The sequence below is a fragment of the Muntiacus reevesi genome, chromosome 7 (assembly GCF_963930625.1).
Source record: "Muntiacus reevesi chromosome 7, mMunRee1.1, whole genome shotgun sequence".
NCBI classification, from domain to species: Eukaryota; Metazoa; Chordata; class Mammalia; order Artiodactyla; family Cervidae; genus Muntiacus; species Muntiacus reevesi.
Window position 1 is genome coordinate 20,655,494 of NC_089255.1, and position 23,313 is coordinate 20,678,806.

The 23,313-nt window shown below is 43.9% G+C and overlaps 1 protein-coding gene across 5 annotated transcripts; it reads right to left on the reverse strand.

The window, feature by feature from the left end:
• Positions 1-1,597: 1,597 nt before the first annotated feature.
• Positions 1,598-22,253, reverse strand: LOC136172209 (dehydrogenase/reductase SDR family member 2, mitochondrial-like). Of its 5 annotated transcripts, none has more exons than XR_010663977.1 (6): positions 22,175-22,253; positions 19,260-19,952; positions 15,959-16,141; positions 14,609-14,798; positions 13,760-13,835; positions 1,598-1,676 (listed from the first exon to the last, which is right to left on the reverse strand). XR_010663977.1 is itself a non-coding variant. In XM_065941390.1 (6 exons), exons 4-6 carry the CDS (start codon positions 14,746-14,748, stop codon positions 11,447-11,449), a joined length of 288 nt encoding a protein of 95 aa, XP_065797462.1. In that variant the 5' UTR covers positions 14,749-14,798; positions 15,959-16,141; positions 19,260-19,952; positions 22,175-22,253; the 3' UTR covers positions 7,366-11,446. The 5 variants fall into 5 exon arrangements, 1 of the variants encoding a protein (XP_065797462.1); XR_010663974.1 differs by lacking the exon at positions 1,598-1,676 and adding an exon at positions 7,366-11,518 and having other exon boundaries at positions 14,078-14,798; XM_065941390.1 differs by lacking the exon at positions 1,598-1,676 and adding an exon at positions 7,366-11,518.
• Positions 22,254-23,313: the final 1,060 nt, after the last annotated feature.

A 23,313-nucleotide genomic window follows, 5' to 3' on the forward strand; every position in this document is an offset into this window, starting at 1 on the left:
AAAGCAAGATTTCACTCCCAAGCTACATTAGGGCTAATAACCAGAGGCATGAATGGCCCTGAGGCTTCAGGGGGGCCACCAGGTAACCAGGTTTGAATTTTGAGCTGCCCAAAGCCAGTGGTTTTTCTCCAATGCAGAAAAATATGTCCATTTGTTAGTTTGGGTACAATTTTTAAAAAACTCCTTTTGGCAAAAGGTTTTTTGACTTGAAATTGATTGAGAATGACTAAAGAACCCATCTGCCATTGCAGGAGATGTAAGAGACACAGGTTCCATCCTTGGGTTGGGAAGATCCCCTAGAGGAGGCTATGGCAACCCACTCCAGTATTCTTGCCTGAGAATCCCATGGACAAAGGAGCCTGGTGAGTTACAGTCCATGGAGGGGTCACAAAGAGTTGGACATGACTGAAGCAACTTAGCACACAAGCCTGCAAAGCAAAATAGCCTGGGATTCTGTTTCAACCTACACTGGTCTGACACCACCTGGTGTGCTGCAATCCAATTCTGGTATAACCCCCTGGAGTTCGTGCAGACCCCACCAGGTGGGAACTTAGTCCTCCAGAAGACTGCCCTCCCTTCAGTTGCAAGGCACACGTTGCGGGTTCCTAGTTCACCCACACTTTTGACCAGCTAGCTAAGAATCCAGGAGGTTCCCACACTCCCCTCAGTTTTGGTAATTCTCTAGAACAACTCATGGAACTCAGGAAAACTTAATGATTACAGTTTTATTATAAAGGATACAGATCGGGAGCAGCCAGATGACAAGATACATGGGGTGAGGTTCGGGAGGGTCCTGAACACAGAGCTTCTCTGCTGCGTCTGGGGAACCAAGATGCCTCACCCTTCTGGCACATTGGTGTGTTCACCAACCAGGCTGCTCCCCTGAGCTCCAGGGTTCAGTTTTTATTGGGGCTTCATTGCATAGATTTGATTGATTAAATCGTTGACCAGGTGACTGAATGCAGTCGCCACTCCCCACAGTAGGAGTAGGACTGGACTGGTCACACATCATTTAAAGTTCTGATCAGGTGGTTGGTCTTTCCTGTGACCAGCCCATCCTGAAGCTATTTAGGAGATCCTCAAGTCATCTTAATATTTTTGACCTCATCACACAGCATATGGAATCTTAGTTTCCTGACCAGGGATCAAGCTTGTGCCCCCTGCATTGGAAGCACAGAGTCCTAGCCACTGGACCTCCAAGGAAGTTCCTGAGTCATCTTATTAATATAAACTTCAGTATGACTCAGGGCCTCAGGAATAACAAATATACTTCTATCACTTGGGGAATTCCAAGAGTTTTAGAAGCTCTGTGCCATGAATCAGGGACAAAGACCAGACAAATTCTTTATTATACCATAGCATAGGAACACATGTAATGTGAGCATGTCTTGACATAACGAATTTCAAATGTTATATAGGGGATTCTGATACATTTCCCAAAATGGAACCAGGATGATCTTCTCAAGCCATGTCAGCCCCTGCTTGAAACCCTTCAGGGCCCTCTTGATCTTAGAATAAAGAGTAAAATGCTTAATCAGGTCTCTGAGGTCCTGTGTGATATGACGCCTTGTGGCTATCCTCAGCTACCATACTCCACCTCCCTTGCTCCTAGGACCTGACATTTTAGTTTCCTGAATGTAGATTGATTGCTGTGTCCCAATCATTCTGCTGGAAAGCTGTAAGAAATAGAAAATTAAGTAAAATTTCCCTGAGCACATACAGCTAGTTAGTAAAACAGTGGAATTAGAACACCAAACTCCTGACCTCATAGTTAACGATCCTGTCTAGTCTACCTCTAAATTGGCTCACATTTGTGAGCAAATGAATAGAAAATTTGTGTTGACTGTCTTTCCACCTATCAAAGTATGTGGAACCACAGCAAACGTTTTCCTATTAGTTTCACCTCATTAGATTCTTGGACTGCAGGAATGGGAAGAAGCAATTAATAGCAATGCACTCAACTTTTCTTAACTTTCCCCTTCAGAGGTTCTGAGCAAACAGACAAAAACCCAGCTCACCCGAAGGCTCCAATTAAAGGGAACTTGAGTGTATACCCAGATGTTAAAATTGCTGACAATCACTTGAAGTTTCTCCCTATGTCCTCTTTGTGAAAAATGACTGGTGAATTCATCTGTACTAGACACTGACGTGTTCATGCCTTCAGTTTTTATTAAAATCAATGAAAAAAAAACCTTGGTTTACCCACCTAAAATAAGAAAGTGTTCTAAAACTCTCTTATTATGAAGGACTTGTTTATGAACACCCAAAAGATTCCACAAAAGATAAAGTACAGATAGAATTTAGGGAAGATGGGAGATCAAGTTTAGGGTTGTATGAAATGTTAAAAAAGCATGCAGAGAAAGTTTACAGTTTTCCTAGTAGGTCAAAGGGATGACTGAACTCTCAATCATCTTGTTCTTTCACCAACAGTCCTCATGTTGAAAAGAATAAAATGGAGATGATTAACCCCAAAATAGGCAGGTCATCTGACCAAGAGGAAGAATCACCATCTACTAAGAAGACCTGTCCTAAATCTTTTGCATCTCCTCTAAGGTTTAAAGACATTTGTCTTTTCCATCGGACTTCTCCCATGTCCTCACTCAAGCCTTCCTGACATAGACACTTGCTTCCTGATTCCACATTCACACAAATCGACCGGTACTGTGTTTCATGACTTGGAAGAATTTTTCTCTTTTTAATGAGGATGCACTCAGGATAAGATCTGCAACAGCAGCAGTTTTAGAATTAATCATTCCGCTTGTTCGTGTTTAAAGCTCAAGTTAATAACTCCTTCAAAATAAATCTCAAAACCAAGTGGACCAACTGTAATCAAAATTCTGGTGCTCATCCCTATGCACCACAAACCACTGCCTTTCCCAGGTGTGCTTCTGAATCGTTATGTATTGTTTTCTCAATTTGTTCGCATCATTAATAGAGACAGGTGCAAAAAGCAGCTCAGCTCTTTTCCTCTGTTGGCTCCTGCTCTGGGTGTCTTCTTTTTGCCCTTCCAGACTCACTTTCCACCCATCCGCTCCCAGACAGAGGCTGGCCCATATGGACATCATAAACATACTTTGATGGGTTCTGGCTTCTGGTTGGGTTTGGCTGCTGTTGGCATCAGCAGGACATGGAGGTGGAGGGTGCAGAGGGAGGTGGAGATATTTATTACACCCACATGTTCCCTTCCAACTCAAGAGGGATGCCTGCATCCCACTTCCTCTGGGTGGCTCTTTCCTTATAGCTACTCCCTGGGTGCTCCAAATCTCCCTTTCTGAGACTCTTCAAGCCAGAAGTATCCATTGTTGGATCCTACAAAATTCAAAAATTTCAAATTCAAATCCCCAAAGTCTTCCAAACCAGAAGTTATCCAGTGATGATCTCCTCCAAAAGTGAGTCACACACAAAAAAGACAAATACGAGCCATGAATCTAGCCTAGAGACAGCTAGTGGTTGAAACTTGGGTGCCTCTCGAAATGCCTTTGGGGTCCACGGCGTGGTTCTTAGTCTGTAAAATGAGTGGAATAAGTCACATTTACTTTCCTCTATAGGAGGAGAAGGAGAGAAGGTCCTATTTGTTCCTCCTTGATGCCCTGATGGGCAAGGTTTTATCACGTGGCACAGAGCCTGGGTGCTCTGGGGCCTGAAGAGGTGGGAGTGTTGCGCTTGTGTGGACATAGCTGAAGTTCCTTCCCTCGCCTGAAGGGGTCAGCAAAGGCCCAGGAAGGGTGGAGACACCTTGCCTCCCAGGAGGGAGAAAATTCCAAGGAGGCCCTCAGTTCCCAGGGGATAGCCCCTAACTAGCCACTTTGTGCTTTTTCTGCTGGGGCAGGGACGGATTCTCCCACACCCCTAACTGCTCAGAGATGCTGGCGCTGGCCCTAGCTGTTGAAGAATGAGAGGTCTACTTGGAATATAGGAATGGGAGTGGGCCTGCGGGTGCAGATTGAGGAGGGCCACCGGGGTGTAGAATCCCCCAGCTCAGCCTTCTTGGACATTTTCCCTGGGTTGTCTGCACCCCATCCAAAGCCTGTAATCAAGCCATCAAAACTAGTAGGATGATTTCCGCATTAAATGAAATTATGGATGAAGAATGGGAATGGAGGAAACAGACTAATGGTTCTAATGTTTTTTCCCAACCTTTGACTTCACAATAAAGTGCAATCATCTGATTCCTTGTTTGTGTGCAGGGAAAATGATGACTCCTCTGAGAAGCTCTTAGCAATACTCATTTTCTTCCTTGTTCCCTTATGTCTACTGGGTGGGTTCAGGCAGGAGAAACCATGATAGAGATGGGCGGTAAGTCGCAGTCTGTCCCTTAGGTGAGCTTCTGGTTTCCTACCAGTTTCATTGCTTGCCATATGTGTGGTAGTCAAAAATATTTAATTTTTAATTACAAGAGTGTGACAAGAATACAATATTATTATTAAAAAACAGAGAAAAGACAAAAACTTCACTTTATCTGACTCCTCCAGTCTACTCCCTTTCTCAGAAGTATCTATCATTGTTGATTTGGGAAATATCCTTCTCTATATATGTTGTGGTTTGAAAATATGTCCACAGTTATTTGATACTACTCCTTCAAAAGGTGAAGCCTAATTCCCCTCACCTTAAGTGTTGGAGGTACTTAGTGACTTGCTTTTTAAAATATAGAATGTGGCAGAAGTAGTGATTTGTGGTGTCTGAGATTGGGATTGGAATGATGTTGAGTTTTCCCCCTCATTCTAGAGCTCTGGGACCACCTGCTCTGGGGGAAGCCAGCTACCATGTTGTGAGGTAGACCTAAGGAGAGGCACATATTGTGGGGAACTGAGGCCTCCTGTCAACAGCCATATGACTGAGCCATAAAGAAATTATTGTAATAGATTCTGAGGCTGGTGAAGGCACAGGCTCCATGGTGTCAAGGTTCTGTGTTCCTGGAAATGAGCAGAGGACAGAGCACATAATCCCCAGGGACATTTTTCTATTGCCAAAGAGTACCTCAGAGTTTACATAATAGTGACTAGTCCCAGAGCTTGGGTTGTGTGGTGGTTGCTTACATTTGCTGCCCAAATCACCCTTCAGGGTAAGTACACTTATTATCCCAACTGCTGGGAGTGCAGCTGGCAGAAAGTCCTCCACAATCAACACCCTTAGGGATTTCTGAAGAGAGCCAAAGAGAACCCCGCTTCCGGCAGCCCACGCCCAGTGGTCGATGAATGAAAGGTATGGAGCCCAGGCCTCTCACTGCAGCTCAGGGGAGTTCTGAAGGGTCACCCCATCCTCAGAGCTCCCTGCAGGACTGACTGATATGTTCCAGTGAGACTGCATTCAGCTAGACCTTATCCTTTGCTCAACCCTGCTCCCCTCTCTTCCTTTTCCCAGGTGTTGGTATCAAAAGCACTCCCCAGCAAACCTCCTACATGTTAATCTCTGTCTCAGAGTTGGCTTCCTGGGAAACTCAAGCAGGGATGGTGGGCACCAGGGTGTTCTAAAAAAGCAGATGATGGTATAGGGTTTTAGAACTGGATTACTGGCCACCCAGCTGGCACCGTTTGGAGTGATTCTCCTTTTGGGAATGAAATGGCAGGGTTTTATTTTATTTTTTTAAACTTTTTATTTTGTATTGGGGTATATAGCAAATCAAAGAAGGCAATGGCACCCCACTCCAGTACTCCTGCCTGGAAAATCCCATGGATGGAGGAGCCTGGTAGGCTGCCGTCTATGGGGTCGCACAGAGTCGGACACGACTGGAGTGACTTAGCAGCATATAGCAAATATACTTTTTATTTTATATTGGCATATAGCCATCAACTTCCCTAATGGCTCAGTTGGTAAAGAATCTGCCTGCAATGCAGGAGACCCAGGTTCGGCCCCTGAGTCAGGAAGATCCCCGGAAGGATCTTCCTGGGGAGGAGGAAAGGGCAACCCACTCCAGTATTCTTGCCTGGGAAATTCCGCAGACAGAGGAGCCTGGCAGGCTACAGTCCATGGGGTCACAAGAGTCAGACACGACTCAGTGACTAAACCACCACCATAGCCAATTAACAAAGTTATGGTAGTTTTAGGTGAATAGTGAAAGGACCTAGCCATACATATATATGTGTCCATTCTCCTTCAAACTCCCCTCCCATCCAGGCTGTGAAATAGCAGGTTTTTAGAAAGCTATTTATACCTTTCTGTAGTATTTGACTTATTTAATTATATCCAAGTATCATATTGCTGTTGCTTCCTGACCTGCATATAGGTTTCTCAAGAGGCAGGTCAGGTGGTCTGGTATGCCCATCTCCTTCAGAATTTTCCACAGTTTATTGTGATCCACACAGTTGAAGGCTTTGGCATAGTCAATAAAGCAGAAATAGATGTTTTTCTGGAACCCTCTTGTTTTTTCGATGATCCAGCGGATGTAGGCAATTTGATCTCTGGTTCCTCTGCCTTTTCTAAAACCAGCTTGAACATCTGGAAGTTCACAGTTCACGTATTGCTGAAGCCTTGGAAGGAATTATGACCAACCTAGATAGGATATTAAAAAGCAGAGACATTACTTTGCCAACAAAGGTCCGTCTAGTCAAGGCTATGGTTTTTCCAGTGGTCATGTATGGATGTGAGAGTTGAACTGTGAAGAAAGCTGAGTGCCGAAAAATTGATGCTTTTGAACTGTGGTATTGAAGAAGACTCTTGAGAGTCCCTTGGACTGCAAGGAGATCCAACCAGTCCCTCCTAAATGAGATAAGTCCTGGGTGTTCATTGGAAGGATTGATGCTGAAGCTGAAACTCCAATACTTTGGCCACCTCATGCAAAGAGTTGACTCACTAGGAGAGACCCTGATGCTGGGAAGTATTGGGGGCAGGAGGAGGAGGGGACGACAGAGGATGAGATGGCTGGATGGCATCACTGACTCGATGGACATGAGTTTGAGTAAACTCCGGGAGTTGGTGATGGACAGGGAGGCCTGGCGTGCTGCAATTCATGGGGTTGCAAAGAGTAGGACACGACTGAGCTACAGAACTGAACTGAACTGACTGATCATATTGCTTTCATTTGTAAATGGTTAGTAGAAAATGTCTGAGATGTGGTATTATAAGCCATTTAAATTTTATTCTTTATATTTTTTGTTTTAAAAATAAAATGATTGAATGAGGTTTAAGAATATTCAGAAATCGGGAAAAGAATTGGGGAGTGGGTTACTATTTTGTTCCTCTCTTTGGGGTGCAAATATTTGTCAGTTAGATTCTAAAACTTCAGACAAAGCACCCTGGTGGAGAATCCATTTGTGTGTCATCACCCGGCAACTTCTTCACCCACCACCTCAACCTTCCCAGTAAGAGGAGCCACCTCCTAGTGGGTTATGTGTGGGTATAAAATGTTTGTGTGTGTGTGTGTGTGTGTGTGTGTGTGTGTGTGTGTGTTGAGTCGTGTGGAGAGATAACGCCCTCTCCCCTGGGTTACACCTGTTCAAAACAGCCCTGATCCCTTGATGGGGGGGGCATAAACCTGATTTGGGGCTGACAGGGTCAGGGCAGTTTCTGGCATCAGCTGAGTCTTCTTTCCACCGCGTCTACCTCCTTGTCTCCCTGCACGATTCTCTCTCAGGGGCCACATCAGTGGTCCTGCCAGCTGGGCTCGGTCAGGGCAACTCTAGCTCCTCAGAGATTCTATAGGAACCTTGGTTGTCAAAGGGATTCAGCTTCCTTCCTCTTAGGAGTTATGCTTCTGTGCAAATGTGTAGGAACAAAGAGAGATCTGCTGGGATGCCTGCAAGTATCCAAGAACCATGTTTCATATCCTAGTGGATAATGCATCAGGGGAGGGCTAGCGGGGCACTGTTTGTCTACGGAGTCTGAATCCAGGCCCTCATTCGGTTTAATATCCTTTATTGGTTTAACAATAATTCACAAAGGGAGGAATCGCTCCACTGTTCCTGTTACATTTCTGATAACCAGTTAGATTCGAGATAAAATTGTTAGGTTTGGTCAGTGCCCTCAGGTTCCCTCTCTCTTTGTCTCCCAGGGAATGCCAAGCCTTCCCGGGGAGTATCAATTCCTCAGGGGCCCTGAGGGAAGGGTAGTGATTCTGTATCCCCAGTATTTTGGTTCAGACACAGGAAATGTAACTGGACAGTGTGTGGGGCTGGAGAAGGGAATAGTTCTTCCTTCGAAGTTCTAGGCCTGAACTTCACGACTCTCCATTTGACGGTGGAACACTGGTCCTGCTGTGGGATTGGCTGTTTTCTGTTTGGGGATCAGTGTGGCTACTGGTTTCTCTTCACATCTGATTTGGAGATGCTAAGGGTGTCCCTCTGATCCAAGCTCCCTTAATTATCCTAATGATTCAATAGGAATTTATCAAGTAGCTGTTATATGCTGGCCAAATGACCCCAGACTGCCTTCAGCTTAGAAAGTTTATATGCCATTGCTAAACAACATCACTGCAGTGAAAAAAATGAGGCAGGTGTCTAGGGGTGGAGAAGGGCATCCAAAAACCTGTTTATAGCTTCAATGCCCTCAGGGCATGAAGCCACAGGATAGCTAGGATGGACCTGGAAGGACTGGGTTAAGTTCTAAATAGGAGGAATAAAGAGATCTACTCAACTCATATCCTGGGTGACTTCTGGAAATAGCCTCCCGGGTCCAGTGCTGCAGTGCCCTGGTGGGTAGCTGTCCATTGTCATATTCTGGCATCTCAGTGTCTGCATGAGCATCTCCCCTAAAGCTGTTCTTCCTCTTGAAGGTGGTGGCAGGTAGTATGCCCTGGGAAGTCATAGCCTTTGTGGCCTGGGGAGGCCATAGCCTTTGTGAGTAGGAGGGAGTTAGCCAGAAGGAGAAGTCATGGCTATCTCAGAGACAGTCTCCAGGAAGGAGAAAGGCTATGAGGAGGCTGTTGCCTCTGACTCAGACTTGCAAAGGGAGTCCAATTCCTTCCTTTTTCTGGGCTTCAGGGAGTCTATGCTTGAGATCACTACTAGAGATGGGGAAAAGTGACTGCCTGACCCTCCCCCTCCATACTCATTTATGGTAATCAGGCGGGCTGTTAGGTTAGGTAATAGTTCAGTTCAGCTCAGTTGCTCAGTCGTGTCCGACTCTTTGCGACCCCATGAATCGCAGCACGCCAGGCCTCCCTGTTCATCACCAGCTCCTGGAGTTTACTCAAACTCATGCCCATCGAGTCGGTGATGCCATCCAGCCATCTCATCCTCTGTCGTCCCCTCCTCCTCCTGCCCCCAATCCCTCCCAGCATCAGGGACTTTTCCATGAGTCAACTCTTTGCATGAGTTGGCCAAAGTATTGGAGTTTCAGCTTCAGCATCAGTTCTTCCAATGAATACCCAGGACTGATCTCCTTCAGGATGGGCTGGGTGGATCTCCTTGCAGTCCAAGGGACTCTCAAGAGTCTTCTCCAATACCACAGTTCAAAAACATCAATTTTTCAGTGCTCAGCTTTCTTCACAGTCCAACTCTCACATCCATACATGACCACTGGAAAAACCATAGCCTTGACCAGTCGGACCTTTGTTGGCAAAGTAATGTCTCTGCTTTTTAATATGCTGTCTAGGCTGGTCATCACTTTCCTTCCAAGGAGTAAGCGTCTTTTAATTTCATGGCTGCAATCACCATCTGCAGTGATTTTGGAGCCCCAAAAAAATAAAGTCTGACACTGTTTCCACTGTCTCCCCATCTATTTCCCATGAGGTGATGGGACCAGATGCCATGATCTTAGTTTTCTGAGTGTTAAACTTTAAGCCAACTTTTTCACTCTCCTCTTTCACTTTCATCAAGAGGCTCTTTAGTTCTTCTTCACTTTCTGCCATAAGGGTGGTGTCATCTGCATATCTGAGGTTATTGATATTTCTCCCAGCAATCTTGATTCTAGCTTGTGCTTCCTCCAGCCCAGCGTTTCTCATGATGTACTCTGCATAAAAGTTAAATAAGCAGGGTGACAATATACAGCCTTGACATATTCCTTTTCCTATTTGGAAACAGTCTGTTGTTCCATGTCCAGTTCTAACTGTTGCTTCCTGACCTGCATACAGGTTTCTCAAGAGGCAGGTCAGGTGGTCTGGTATTCCCATCTCTTTCAGAATTTTCCACAGTTTATTGTGATCCACACAGTCAAAGGCTCTGGCGTAGTCAATAAAGCAGAAATAGATGTTTTTCTGGAACTCTTTCGCTTTTTTCATGATCCAGCAGATGTTGGCAATTTGATCTCTGGTTCCTCTGCCTTTTCTAAAACCAGCTTGAACATATGGAAGTTCTCAGTTCACGTATTGCTGAAGCCTGGCTTGGAGAATTTTGAGCATTACCTTACTAGCATGTGAGATGAGTGCAATTGTGCAGTAGTTTGAGCTTTCTTTGGGATTGCCTTTCTTAGGGATTGGAATGAAAACGGACCTTTTCCAGTCCTGTGGCCACTGCTGAGTTTTCCAAATTTGCTGGCATACTGAGTGCAGCACTTTCACAGTATCATCTTTCAGGATTTGAATATGTCAAGGCTGCTCAACTGGAATTCCATCACATCTACTAGCTTTGTTCGTAGTGATGCTTTTTAAGGCCCACTTGACTTCACATTCCAGGATGTCTGGCTCTAGGTGAGTGATCACACCATTGTGATTATCTGGGTCGTGAAGATCTTTTTTGTACAGTTCTTCTGTGTATTCTTGCCACCTCTTCTTAATATCTTCTGCTTCTGCTAGGTCCATACCATTTCTGTCCTTCATTGAGCCCATCTTTGCATGAAATGTTTCCTTGGTATCTCTAATTTTCTGGAAGAGATCTCTAGTCTTTCCCATTCTGTTGTTTTCCTCTATTTCTTTGCATTGATCGCTGAGGAAGGCTTTCTTATCTCTCCTGGCTATTCTTTGGAACTCTGCATTCAAATGGGAATATCTTTCCTTTTTTCCTTTGCTTTTCGGTTCTCTTCGTTTCGCAGCTATTTGTAAGGCCTCCTCTGACAACCATTTTGCCTTTTTGCATTTCTTTTCCATGGAGATGGGCTTGATCCCTGTCTCCTGTACAGTGTCACAAACCTCCATCCATAGTTCATCAGGCTCTCTGTCTATCAGATCTAGTCCCTTAAATCTATTTCTCACTTCTACTGTATAGTCATAAGGGATTTGATTTAGGTCATACCTGAATGGTCTAGTGGTTATCCCTACTTTCTTCAGTTTAAGTCTGAATTTGGCAATAAGAAGTTCATGATCTGAGCCACAGTCAGCTCCCAGTCTTGATTTTGCTGACTGTATAGAGCTTCTCCATCTTTGGTTGCAAAGAATATAATCAATCTGATTTCGGTGTTGACCATCTGGTGATGTCCATGTGTAGAGTCTTCTCTTGTGTTGTTGGAAGAGGGTGTTTGCTATGACCAGTGCGTTCTCTTGGCAAAACTCTATTAGCCTTTGCCCTGCTTCATTCCATACTGGAGCGGCGGCTTCGCGGGTGCAGGAGGGCTGAGAGGAACTACTCCATGTTCAAGGTCAGGAGAGGCGGCCGTGAGAAGATACCCCTCGTCCAAAGTAAGGAGCAGTGGCTGCACTTTGCTGGAGCAGCTGTGAAGAGATACCCCACGTCCAAGGTAAGAGAAACCCAAGTAAGACGGTAGGTGTTGCGAGAGGGCATCAGAGGGCAAACACTAAAACCACAATCACAGAAAACTAGCCAATCTGAACCCAGGACCACAGCCTTGTCTAACTCAATGGAACTAAGTCATGCCGTGTGGGGCCACCCAAGATGGACGGGTCATGGGAGAGATCTGACAGAGTGTGATCCGCTGGAGAAGGGAATGGCAAAACACTTCAGTATTCTTGTCTTGAGAACCCCATGAACAGTATGAGAAGGCAAAATGATAGGATACTGAAAGATGAACTCCCCAGGTTGGTAGGTGCCCAATATGCTACTGGAGATCAGTGGAGAAATAACTCCAGAAAGAATGAAGGGATGGAGCCAAAGCAAAACCACCACCCAGCTGTGGATGTGACTGGTGATAGAAGCAAGGTCCGATGCTGTAAAGAGCAATGTTGCATAGGAACCTGGAATGTTAGTTCCATGAATCAAGGCAAATTCGAAGTGGTCAAACAGGAGATGGCAAGAGTGAATGTCGACATTCTAGGAATCAGCGAACTAAAATGGACTGGAATGGGTGAATTTAACTCAGATGACCATTATATCTACTACTATGGGCAGGAATCCCTTAGAAGAAATGGAGTAGCCATCATAGTCAACAAAAGAGTCTGAAATGCAGTATCTGGATGCAGTCTCAAAAACGACAGAATGATCTCTGTTCGTTTCCAAGGCAAACCATTCAATATCACGGTAATCCAAGTCTATGCCCCAACCAGTAATGCTGAAGAAGCTGAAGTTGAACGGTTCTATGAAGACCTACAAGACCTTTTAAAATTAACACCCAAAAAGATTAGATAATAAGCAACCCCCAAATCTCCGTGGGTTAACCCAGGAAGAATTTATTGCATGTGTCACAGTCCATTGCAGGCTCTGTGTCCCTCCTGGGCAGCTGTTCTTCAAGTAGAAACTCAAGGAATCTGACTACTTCTACCTGGCAACTCCATCATTTCAGAATTCTTTACTTCCAATAATATCAACAGGAGAGAGGGTGAGTCAAGATTCTTGGGGGAATCTTAAGAAAGCCAGGCACAGGCAGAAATTATGACATAGCTTCAATTTAGCCTTCAGGGAGGCTGAAGCTCTAATCTTTTCATGTCTGCAGGAGAGGAAATGGGGTGGTCAGCACCATGCCTGTGTCTGTTATATTCATGCAGAGTCTTCAGCCCCCACAGTTGTTGTAACAGTTTTCAGATATTCCTGCAGACCTGTCTCCCTCTCCAGTACAGAGTTTCAGTTTTCTTGATTTTTTAAAACTTTAATGATCACCTGTGTACTGATAGTGCATTAATATTTGAGACTTAAGGCACTGTGTGATACCATGACCACCATGTAGTAGTTGTTTGATAGTATTTGCTTAATTGAATGAAGGGAGAAGGCTAAGGATGTCTGGAGAAGCCGCCTCTGACTCAAATTTAAAGTGTCAACTACAGACTGGCACTTGCCTGTCAACTACAAATTGGTACTTGCCAAGAGCATTTGCCAGCGACTGAATAGCAACAACAAGGGCATTTGCCATCTGCCTTTGCAGAGATTGGACCCTGTGCTGCTGCAGCTGCTGACCTTCAGCACCTGCTGAGGGGAGTTCAGGGTGGAAAGTGAGACACTCTGTGCTCCATGGAGACTGGTGGAACAAGTTTTCAGGAAGTTAGATGTTTTCAGGAACCGATTTCATGATCCCAATCCTTGCGTCTCTTCATAGCAAGAAAAGCACTAAATCCCTTCATGGTGACGCACCGTGTTAGTTTGATCTCTGGTGAGTAGCTAAGATCAATCATGTGAGTGTTTTGTATCTGACTCCCAATAAATCCTCTAGACACCAAGGGTTGAGTGAGCTTCCCTAGTTGACAACACTCTGTACATACTGCCAATATTGATGCCAGAATTAAGCATGCACACCAGCATCTCCTCTTCCTGCCTAGATCCGTGGGGCAGACTGTGGACCTCTTGGGTAGGGGCTGAATGAAACAGAATTAACTTGATTCGTGTCATGGTGCCTTTTCCCTAGGACTGGTTATAAGCAGCGGTATCCCTGTGGCTCCATCTCTACCTCCTTGAATGCCTCTCACCGTGGCCACCAGCCTCTCCCAGTCTTCGCCCTTCCACAGGTGGCACATGGTACCTGTCATGCTCAACCCTTCCCTCTGCAGCGCTGTCCCTGCCCAGATCACCTTCTGCTGTTTCCTGCTGCTGCCCACCACGTGGGCCCCATCCTGGGCCAGACACTGGGCGATGGTGAAGTTGATCCTGCAGGAGAGATGGAGAAGATGAGGCAATCAGCCCAGGGCTGAGCCCTTCCTTTCTTTTTTATTTTTATTTTATTTTTTTCTTTTTTATTTTTCAGTGGGTTTTGTCATACATTGATATGAATCAGCCATAGAGTTACATGTATTCCCCATCCCGGTCCCCCATCCTGAGCCCTTCCTTTCTTGCTGCATTTCTAGCCTTATGGCCCCAAGTGAATTTCCTACTATCCTGGAGCAGCTAACCTCGTGCTCTGCTTATGGATGATCAGAGGACCAGAGAGTCAAGAGGGAACTTCCCTTCATGGGTGTGTTGGACAGGCGCCAGTGTCTATCAGATCTTGGCTTCACCTTCTGTTCAAATGGTTGCAGCCTGAGAGTTTGTTGCCTCCAGTCTGTGAAACCACTGGGCACCTAAAAGCATGCAACGTGGAAGCACGGGGTCTAATTCCATCCAGAGCGACTCTCGATCACTGGAGGCAGGGCACGAATGACTGAACTGTCCCCCTGACTTTCCCTGATGGACGCTCTGAGAGGTCGTTCCTAAGTTTCCCAGAGGACCTGTAGAATCTAGCACCCGGTGGCCTGTAGCAGCAGCCAACTCCATGACCGGCTCATGCTGGCTTTCTCTCCTTTCCTGCTTCCCTCCTTGTTTCTCCTTAGGGTCACATTCCCAAATAAACTATGACACTTCCACCTGGGGATGAAGTTAAGACAACGAGGTCAACAAAATCCAGAGACGCCCACAATTCCCAGGTCCCCCAGGTGTTCTCTCACCCATTTGTAGAGCCTGTGACCACGGCGACTTTGTTGATCGGGTTGGTGTTACCCCTGGCTCCCCGGCAGGTGTCCCTCATGGACAGCGAAGCCTTAGAGGGCAGGAGACCCCTCCGAGCTCGGGTCAGGGGCCTAAACATAGTGGTTTCTGTTGGGTCTTCCTCTTGGTGAGCTTGGTCTAGGGAGGTTTCTAGAAAGTTAATCATAGTTGCAGTCAGCAGTGTCTCTGAGTAAGGAGCTGATGCAACACCTCCCTGGTTGGGCTAGATCCCGGGCGGTCTGGGGATCACCCTGGGAAGCTCAGCCTAGAACCTGTTCTTCTAGTCCTTCTCATGGTTTTCTGAACACAGACTTTCCTATATGAAATCTTTTCTGTTTAAACTAACTGGAGTGGTTTCTGCTGTTTAGAAGCAAATCCTAACCTATTCTCACACAGGTTCAAAAATTATTTATTCATCGAGACCCCTAGGATAGTGAAATGTTCTGTACAGGTTTGCTGCCTGAGGACCAAGCAAGTTAAGGTGTGAAAGGGTTTTGTAAAGTGCCTAAAATATAAGCAGTTCTGTAGCTTCTTATAATGGTTGACGTGTGTTTCATCATTCTATCCTTGAGAGACCCCTGGCCTCCTGCCTCTGGATGCAGCTCACCCTGCTTGCAGTGCTTTGCCCTGCCTGCTTTCCCTCCCACAGCCTCTTCTTTGTTTTTAGTGCATTAAGGGGATCCTTTCTCATGTATTATCTCCTCCATGTGACCTAGTTAGTGGTCCTGTGCTTACTCCCCTTCTAGCATTTATGGCGCTAACTCAAATGGACTGTGTTGCATTTATCACTTTTAACAGGGTGCCCACCACCTGCTACTTGCTTAACAGATATTTATTAAAGGAATGAAAAAAAAAAAAAAAAAGAATGAATTGAGATTGGGCTGCCTGAGCTAGTGAGGCTGTAGGGACCCCTTTAGACCCATGGGTTGAATTTCTTAGTCACACCCGTTCCCTGTGCTGTCCTGTCGTGTCAGTTCAACTCTGGTCTGCAAACATTTACTTTCAAGAAGCCATTCTTGGTTTTTAAGTGCTCAAGCTTTGAATGGCATCAGGCCTTGTGTGCGCAGTGAACTTGTGTTTTCCTGATGTTTAGGATTCTGACCCTCTGCTCAAATTTCCACAAATCTATAGCTCTGAACTGATTTACATAAAACCAATTCCCTTATTTAAGCACTTAAACTTTAGTAAATCTTAGGCAAATATCAAAGCAGCTTATGCTTTTGAAGCAAACTATATACACAAAAATTCATAATCTTTTATCTCAGAAACTTAGCTCCTATGATTCCTATTCATTTATTATGGTTCTTTACCTCCCCTGTAGCCAGGGATTCAAAATAGAAGGGTTTCCTTGTCCTCCTACTTAACTTTTTGTCAGTGTCACTCCAGGCAGTTTATTCTTAAATCTCTGGGGCTTCATCTTGTCCAAGAACAGAATTCGTCGATCTCCGTTCCTCAAACCATTTCTCAGTCTTTTTTGACACGGAAGAATCTACCTGGGGAAATAAAAAAAGCTAAACATTTCTCCCCCCGCCCTCCCCAACTCCACCTGTTTCCTTCGCATCTTTCTTTATTTTGGGAAAAAAGATACAGAATCTAAGAGTGTACTAGTTTCCTCATTTTTTCAACAAACATTTTAATGGGAACCTGCTACGTACTGAGTGCGTGGAATACAAAGATGCCTCTATCACGGTTTTACCTTTGGTACTCAAAGTGAAATTGTGCAACACAGATTGGGGCTTGAACCCGTGGTCTTTTAACTGAGATCACTCACCTGGTCTCAGGATTTAGTGAAGCTCAGATTTTAGATGTCATGACATAGAAAGAATTCAGTAGGAAACAAAATGATAAAGAAGTGAGTTTATTTAGAGAGAAACATACTCCACAGACAGATTGTGGGCCATCTCAGAAGGCAAGAGCAGCAGCATGGTGTGGGATTGTGGGATTTTATGTGCGTGCTTTGTCATTCAGTTGTGTCCCACTGTTTGCGACGCCGCAGACTGGAGTGGATAATTTCACAGGCTAATGAGTGGGAGGAGTATGCTAGCTATTTTGGGGAAAGTTGGGCATTTCCAGGAATTGGGCCATGGGGGCCCACTTTCTGACCTTTATGATCGGCCGTGGAACTGTCATGGAGCCTGTGAGTGTGTCATTTAGCTGATGTGTTAAAATGAGCATATTCTGAGGCTCAAGGTCTAGTAGAAGTAGACTCATCTGCCATCTTGGACCTATTTGGTTCTAATCAATTTATGTCTTGTCCTCAGGCTATGTCACTCTTTTAAAGGTTGTGAAAGAAAGAAAGATAACACTAACTCATGTCCGACTCTTGCGATCCCATGAACTGTAGCAAGCCAGGCTCCTCTGTCCATAGGATTCTCCAGGCAATGATACTGGAGTGGGTTGTCATTTACTTCTCCAGGGGAACTTCCCAAGTCAGGAACTGAGCCCAGGTCTCCCACATTGCAGGCAGATGCTTTACCAACTGAGCTATGCAGGCAGTCCCTAAAATCTTGTGCCCTGCCCCCTTCCCTCCTGCTTCAAAAGTTCTCATACTCTGAACTGGGTGTGCAGACAAGAATATAGTTATTATCCATAGTGTTAGGAGGTAAATATGGTGAACACAGTTTCCGAACATCGAGGTTGCATTGGTTAGATAAAATATATTGGGGAAAATAATACCAGAGTGGACTCAGGAAAAGGAGCTTTTCTTATTGTTATTTTTATTTTAAAAGATGCATACTTTTTAAAAAAGGGGTAAATGTTCACTGTAAAATTAAAAAATATATATTTGAGAAAATTTATGAGAAAATTCAGGGAAAAGCTGTGAAAGGCTTCATAGTGAATCTGACTTTGAAATGGATTGATGTCTTCCATGGTAAGCCAGGCTTTGTCTAGCACACTGTTCAGGTGATCAGATTCTGTGGGGTCACTGCACCTTTCACTGCCTTTGAGTTATTTACAACTGATAGCAATGCAAATGACGCCTATCCACAGATGCAAATAAATGTTGTCTGGAGGAGAGTCAATTGGTTTCCTTCCCTCAACTGTGGAAGAAATCAGCTTTGCATCTATTAAGCAAATTTATTTTAGTTTTCCTTATGGTCTCCCTCTATGTGCGGTTCTTTGAATTCACTTTTGAATCAGTTATAATATCTTAGTGGTTTCCTTCATGAATTATTGAGTTAAGTAAAAATTTTGGTACTTGTTCATTTTATATTTGTATGACAGTATGACTTTGCCTTATAAAAAATTATCCTTCAACAGAAGAAAGGAAAAATTTGATATCAAGTTAAATATTGTTGTTGTTGTTGTTATTTTAACAATTCCCTTAGCTACCTCTCTGCATATCCATTCTCATATAAAATCCATGTATTCAATTTTGCAGAAAGGGATCACAGTACAGATGGCTTTTCCCTTTCTCCATCCTTCCCACCTTTTCCCCTCTTCTTTTGTTTTTCCTATCCTCCCTTCCTTCTTCCTCTCTTTTTTTCTTCTTCCTTTCTTCCTTCCACTCTCTCTCTCTTTCTTATATTTATTTATTTGTGATGTGGACCTTTGTAAAAAAATTATTTACTTATTTTTGGCTGTGCTCAGTCTTTTGTTGTTGCACCAGCTTTTTTTCTAGTGTGGTGAACGAGGGCTACTCTAGTTTAGGTAAGAAGTGTGTACTTCTTGTTGCGGAGGCTTCTTGCTGTGGAGCACGGGCTCTGGGCACTGAGGCTTTCAGTAGTTGCAGCACGTGGGCTCAGTAGTTGCGACTCCTAGGCTCTAGGTCACAGGCTCAAGAGTTGTGGTGCATAGGCTTAGTCGTTCCATGGCATGTGGAACTTTCCCAGCTCAGGGATCGAATCCATGTCTCCTGCATTGGCAGATGGATTCTTGACCTTAGCACTATCAGGGAAGCCCTGATGTGGACCATTTTTAAAGTCTTTATTGAGTTTTTTACAATGTTGCTTCTGCTTTACATTTTGGTTTTTTGGCCATGAGGCATGCAGGATCTTAGTTACCTGGTCAGGGATGGAACTGGTGTACCCTGCATTGGAAGGCAGATACTTAACCACTGGACTACCAAGGAAGTCCCTCCTTAGCTGATTCTTAAAGGATGAATGAAATAAGGAGTTTAGGAATATGGGAGGGCACATCAAGTGCAAGGAAGGTGGCAAGGAGAGAAAAGCACAGTGGGAGAAACTACAGAGAGTTTGGTATTCCTGGAACATCCAGTGTGAAGTGGGGATGGGCTGGAGATGAGGCTAGGGAATTAGTCAAGGGCCAGATGGTGGCACTTATTGAATGCTGAGACAGAGAGCCTGGGCTTTATCTAGAGGACAGAGGAGAGATATTGAAATTTAATAAGAAAGGTGAAAGGGTCGAATATTGACATGGTTAGATTTTTGCCTTCTAGAGACAATTTCTCTGTGTGTGTGTGCATGTGCTCATGCACAGTTTGATCTGGCAGCTAAGAGATTACTGTAGCAGGAGATACGAAGGTCATAAATCAATTGAATACCATCAGGAAATAGATGGCAGAATCAAATCAGATAAATTAAAGAGAGTTTTCATGAAGGGACTATTTTCAGAGAAAGGTATAGGAAAGGTGCAGGGATTGTGTGGTACCTGGAGTTAGCAACAGGGGAGTCAGCAACAGCTACCATCCAGGCCTGAAGGGATGAGACGAGGAAGTTGTTGTTCAGTCAGTCAGTTGTGCCTGACACTTTGTGACCCCATGGACTGCAGCACACCAGGCTTCCCTGTCCATCACCAACTCCCAGAGCTTGCTCAAACTCATGTCCATTGCATCAGTGTTGCCATCCAACAATCTCATCCTCTATAATCCCTTTCTCTTCTTGCCTTCAATCTTTCCCACCATCAGGGTCTTTTCTGATGAGTCAGTTCTTCAGATCCAGGTGGCCAAAGTATTGGAGCTTCAACTTTAGCATCAGTCCTTATAATGAATATTCAGGACTGATTTTCTTTAGGACTGACTGGTTTGATCTCCTTGCAGTCCAAGGGCCTCTCAAGAGTCTTCTCTAACATCACATTTTGAAAGCATTAGTTCTTCGGCACTCAGCCTTCTTTATGGTCCAAATCTCACATCCATACATGACTACTGGAAAAACCACAGCTTTGAATACACAGACCTTTGTCAGTAAAGTTGTGTCTCTGCTTCTTAATATACTATCTAGGTTTGTCATAGCTTTTCTTCCAAGGAGCAAGCATCTTTAAGGGGTTACTCCAACAAAGAGATAGAGGGCTGCCCATCAGGAGCTGTAACTTCAGGTCAAGTGTCTTGGCAAGATTCAGGCACCCCTGCAGAAGGGAGCCAAAGAAGTGAATACTACAACTTCATTCCGTTCCCTTCTCTGACCTATTATTATCAATACTATTACCATCTATGGCGCCCTCCATTGTCAGAAGCCTTTGGGAAGCCAGATGTAATCTATACAGGTCAGGTATAGACAGCCTCCAAGAGCACAGAACAGAGTGGAGACCAGGAAGGCATAATTCTGAAGGGGCAAGTACAAGATAGTGTTGGGGAGGAAAAAAATTTCTCCTACTCAATTGGCTGGTGTTTTTGTTAAACTGACATAAGACAGATTTTTTTTTTTTTTTTTTTTTTACTGTATGATGTCATTTATATAATGTCTTCAGCCACACAAAGCAACAGCTAACATTGATCAAATATTTACTTTAAGGCTAATATTATTCTAAGACATTATATGAGTCAAGTCAATCCACAGAGCAATCTGAAGATAGGTGCTTTATTATCCCCATATTACACATGGGCAAAATGAGGCAAAGAGAGGTTAAAGAACTTCCCCAAGGTGACCCAGCTAGTAAGAGTCAGATCTGGAATTTGAATCTAGGCCATCTGGCTCCAAAGACACACATATGCCCTCTCTATTGACATAAGACAAATTAACAGGAGAAAAACAACTGTAACTTCATACTTGTGAGAACCTCACATAGATATAAGAGGGTCAAAGACAGTCAGGCAGTTGAGGCTTACATGTCATTCTGAGCTAAAGAGAGAAGGTAGGGGTCTGGGCTTCAAAGTGAAGGAAGATAATTCATAGGAAGATGGGAAGAGCAAATGTTTGGTAAATAAATTATTGCCCTGCCATGCAGAGACGATAGGGACATAGAGAGGACTTTGAAGCTCCCTGCCAGCTTCGCGTACCTTTGGCCCATATTCTTTGTGGTTATCTTCGGTGATAGTTCTCTTCCTAGACTAGGCCCTCTATCTAAGTTGTTTTAGGCATCGAAGGTACAGGTATTATAAAAAGGTCTTCTCGAGTCTTTTAGGCTTTGATCGACTTCAAGTCAAAATAATCCAAATGACAAAGTGGCATGTTTTGAGGAAACTTGTTCTGAACCTCTTCAATATCTAGCCAATCCAATTCTTGAAAACATTAGTTTCAACACTGACTTTTTTTGGTATCAATATTATCTTTGCTTTGTTTCTGTATAACTCCTCATCCCACCCCCCATACGTGTTCCTTGATGAGAGCTGAATTATGGAAAGGTCCTTAAATGAAAATTATCCACACACCCAATGCCCCCCCCCTCCCATTCTATCTAAATTCACAACAGCTCAACACAAGCTGAAACACTTAATTTCTAATACCAGGCTATACTCTTAACAAAATTAAATATAAACTAGAGAAAGATAAGAAACCAACCCTAAGGCGTTCAAATATTAAACGAAGCATCCCAGAAACCGGTATTTAGAATGTTTTTCTTGGCAACTGGGAAGTTTTTCACTCTGAGTCACAGTAAAATAATGTGACTTTCTTCGCTTTTTAAGCTTGGCTAATGGGAAGGGGAGGTAGAAAAGGAGATTCTGCATAACTTTGAACACAGGTGCATTCTCAGGCAGATCATTTTTCAAAAAGACCACAGATAGAAGTTGAAGATCTGCAGATAGATTTCCCTTTTAAAAAGCAAATTTACTGAAGTATATTTTACATATAAAAATTAAGTATACAGTGACATTGCAACAATCTCATTAAGATAGTCTTAGAAAACATTTTCATCACTCTGATAAGATCCTTCCAGTCCTTTATAGTTAATCCCCATTCTTACCCTCAGCCCCAGGCAACCACTGATCTACTTTCTGCCTCTATTAATTTTATATATATTTGCCTTTTCTGAACTTTCATGAAAGTGAAAGTTGCTCAGTTGTGTCTGACTCTTTGCAACCTCATGGACTATAAAGTACATCGAATTCTTCAGGCCAGAATACTGGAATGGGTAGCCATTTCCTTCTCCAGAGGATCTTCCCAACCCAGGGATTGAATCCAGGTCTCCTTCATTGCAGGCGGATTCTTTACCAGCTGAGCCACTAGGGAAGCCCTAAACTCTCAAATAAATGAGGAAGTCAATTTCTTGAAAATATGTATGCCTACTTGGAAAGTCTTTGCCCATGTATTGTTCTATAGCATTCTCTGGCCAAGTGGGTGGGACACTTGGTAACATGGGGAAGAATATATATCTGTATAAAATATTCTATTTATGCATATTCTTCTTACCTTGGTGGTGAGCCCCCGGTGCTTTGCTTGATGCCTGGAGAGAATCTCGGTGACAGTAATAGCTCTTAGGTATGCAGGTCCTCGGTATTTGGGCAGCTGGCCACTCCTCTCTGGGTTTTAGCTCAGGCCATGCCTTTCTCCTCCTCCCAGGACACACCCACAAGATCGCCATGCTCTCTTTCCAGCCTTCACTTTGTTGAGCCGTCAAAGCCCTAAATCAGGATATTTAAAGACACCAAATCATATTGTGTCCATCAGACTAGACCTCTTAAACACTTTTCATAATCATCATAGTGCACGGTGACCTCTGTGACTTTTCTACAGCATTGTACTCATTGCTTCCAAGACCGCTGTTCTTTTTCTTGTATTTTGTGTTAACCACTGTTCATTCCATCGTCCAAGTCAAAAACTTCAGAGTCAGCCATGATTCTTCCTATCACTTCTTCCACATCCAACTGTCACCAAGTCCTGCCAAAAGTATATCTGCTCTGTGTAAGCTGATCTCCTCCTCATCCCACTGTTACTTTATCTTACTGAGGTGGTCATGTATCTTGCCTGGAGTAGAGGTGTAGCTTCTTTTCTGCTGTTGCTTCCAAACTAACCTGAGGTGATCTTTCCAAGATGAAAATCTGATCAAGTCCATCTCATTGCTAAAATTCAACAATGTCTCTCGATCAACTTTTTTCTTTTTTTAAATTGTATTGAAGTATAGTTGATTTATAACGTTGTGTTAATTTCTGCTGGACAGCAAAGTGATTCAGATACATACATACATATATATTATTCTTTTTAAATATTATTTTCCATTATGGTTTATCACAGAATATTGAATATAGTTCCCTGTGCTACTCAGTTGTTGTTGTTACTTAGTCACTAAGTTGTGTCCCACTCTTTGAGACGCCACGGACTGTAACCTGCTCAGCTCATCTGTCCATGGGGTTCTCCTGGCGAGAATACTGGAGTGGGTTGCTGTTTCCTTCTCCATCTCCACCGACTTTTCTAATAGTTTAAATTCCTTGGTTTCCAAGGCTGGGATTTTGTTGATCTGTCCCTGACCTGTTTCTCTTTGCCATCGCAAGCTCCTTTTACAAGAAATGTAACACTATCCCTATATTTCTATACTTACATTCTCCTCCTCT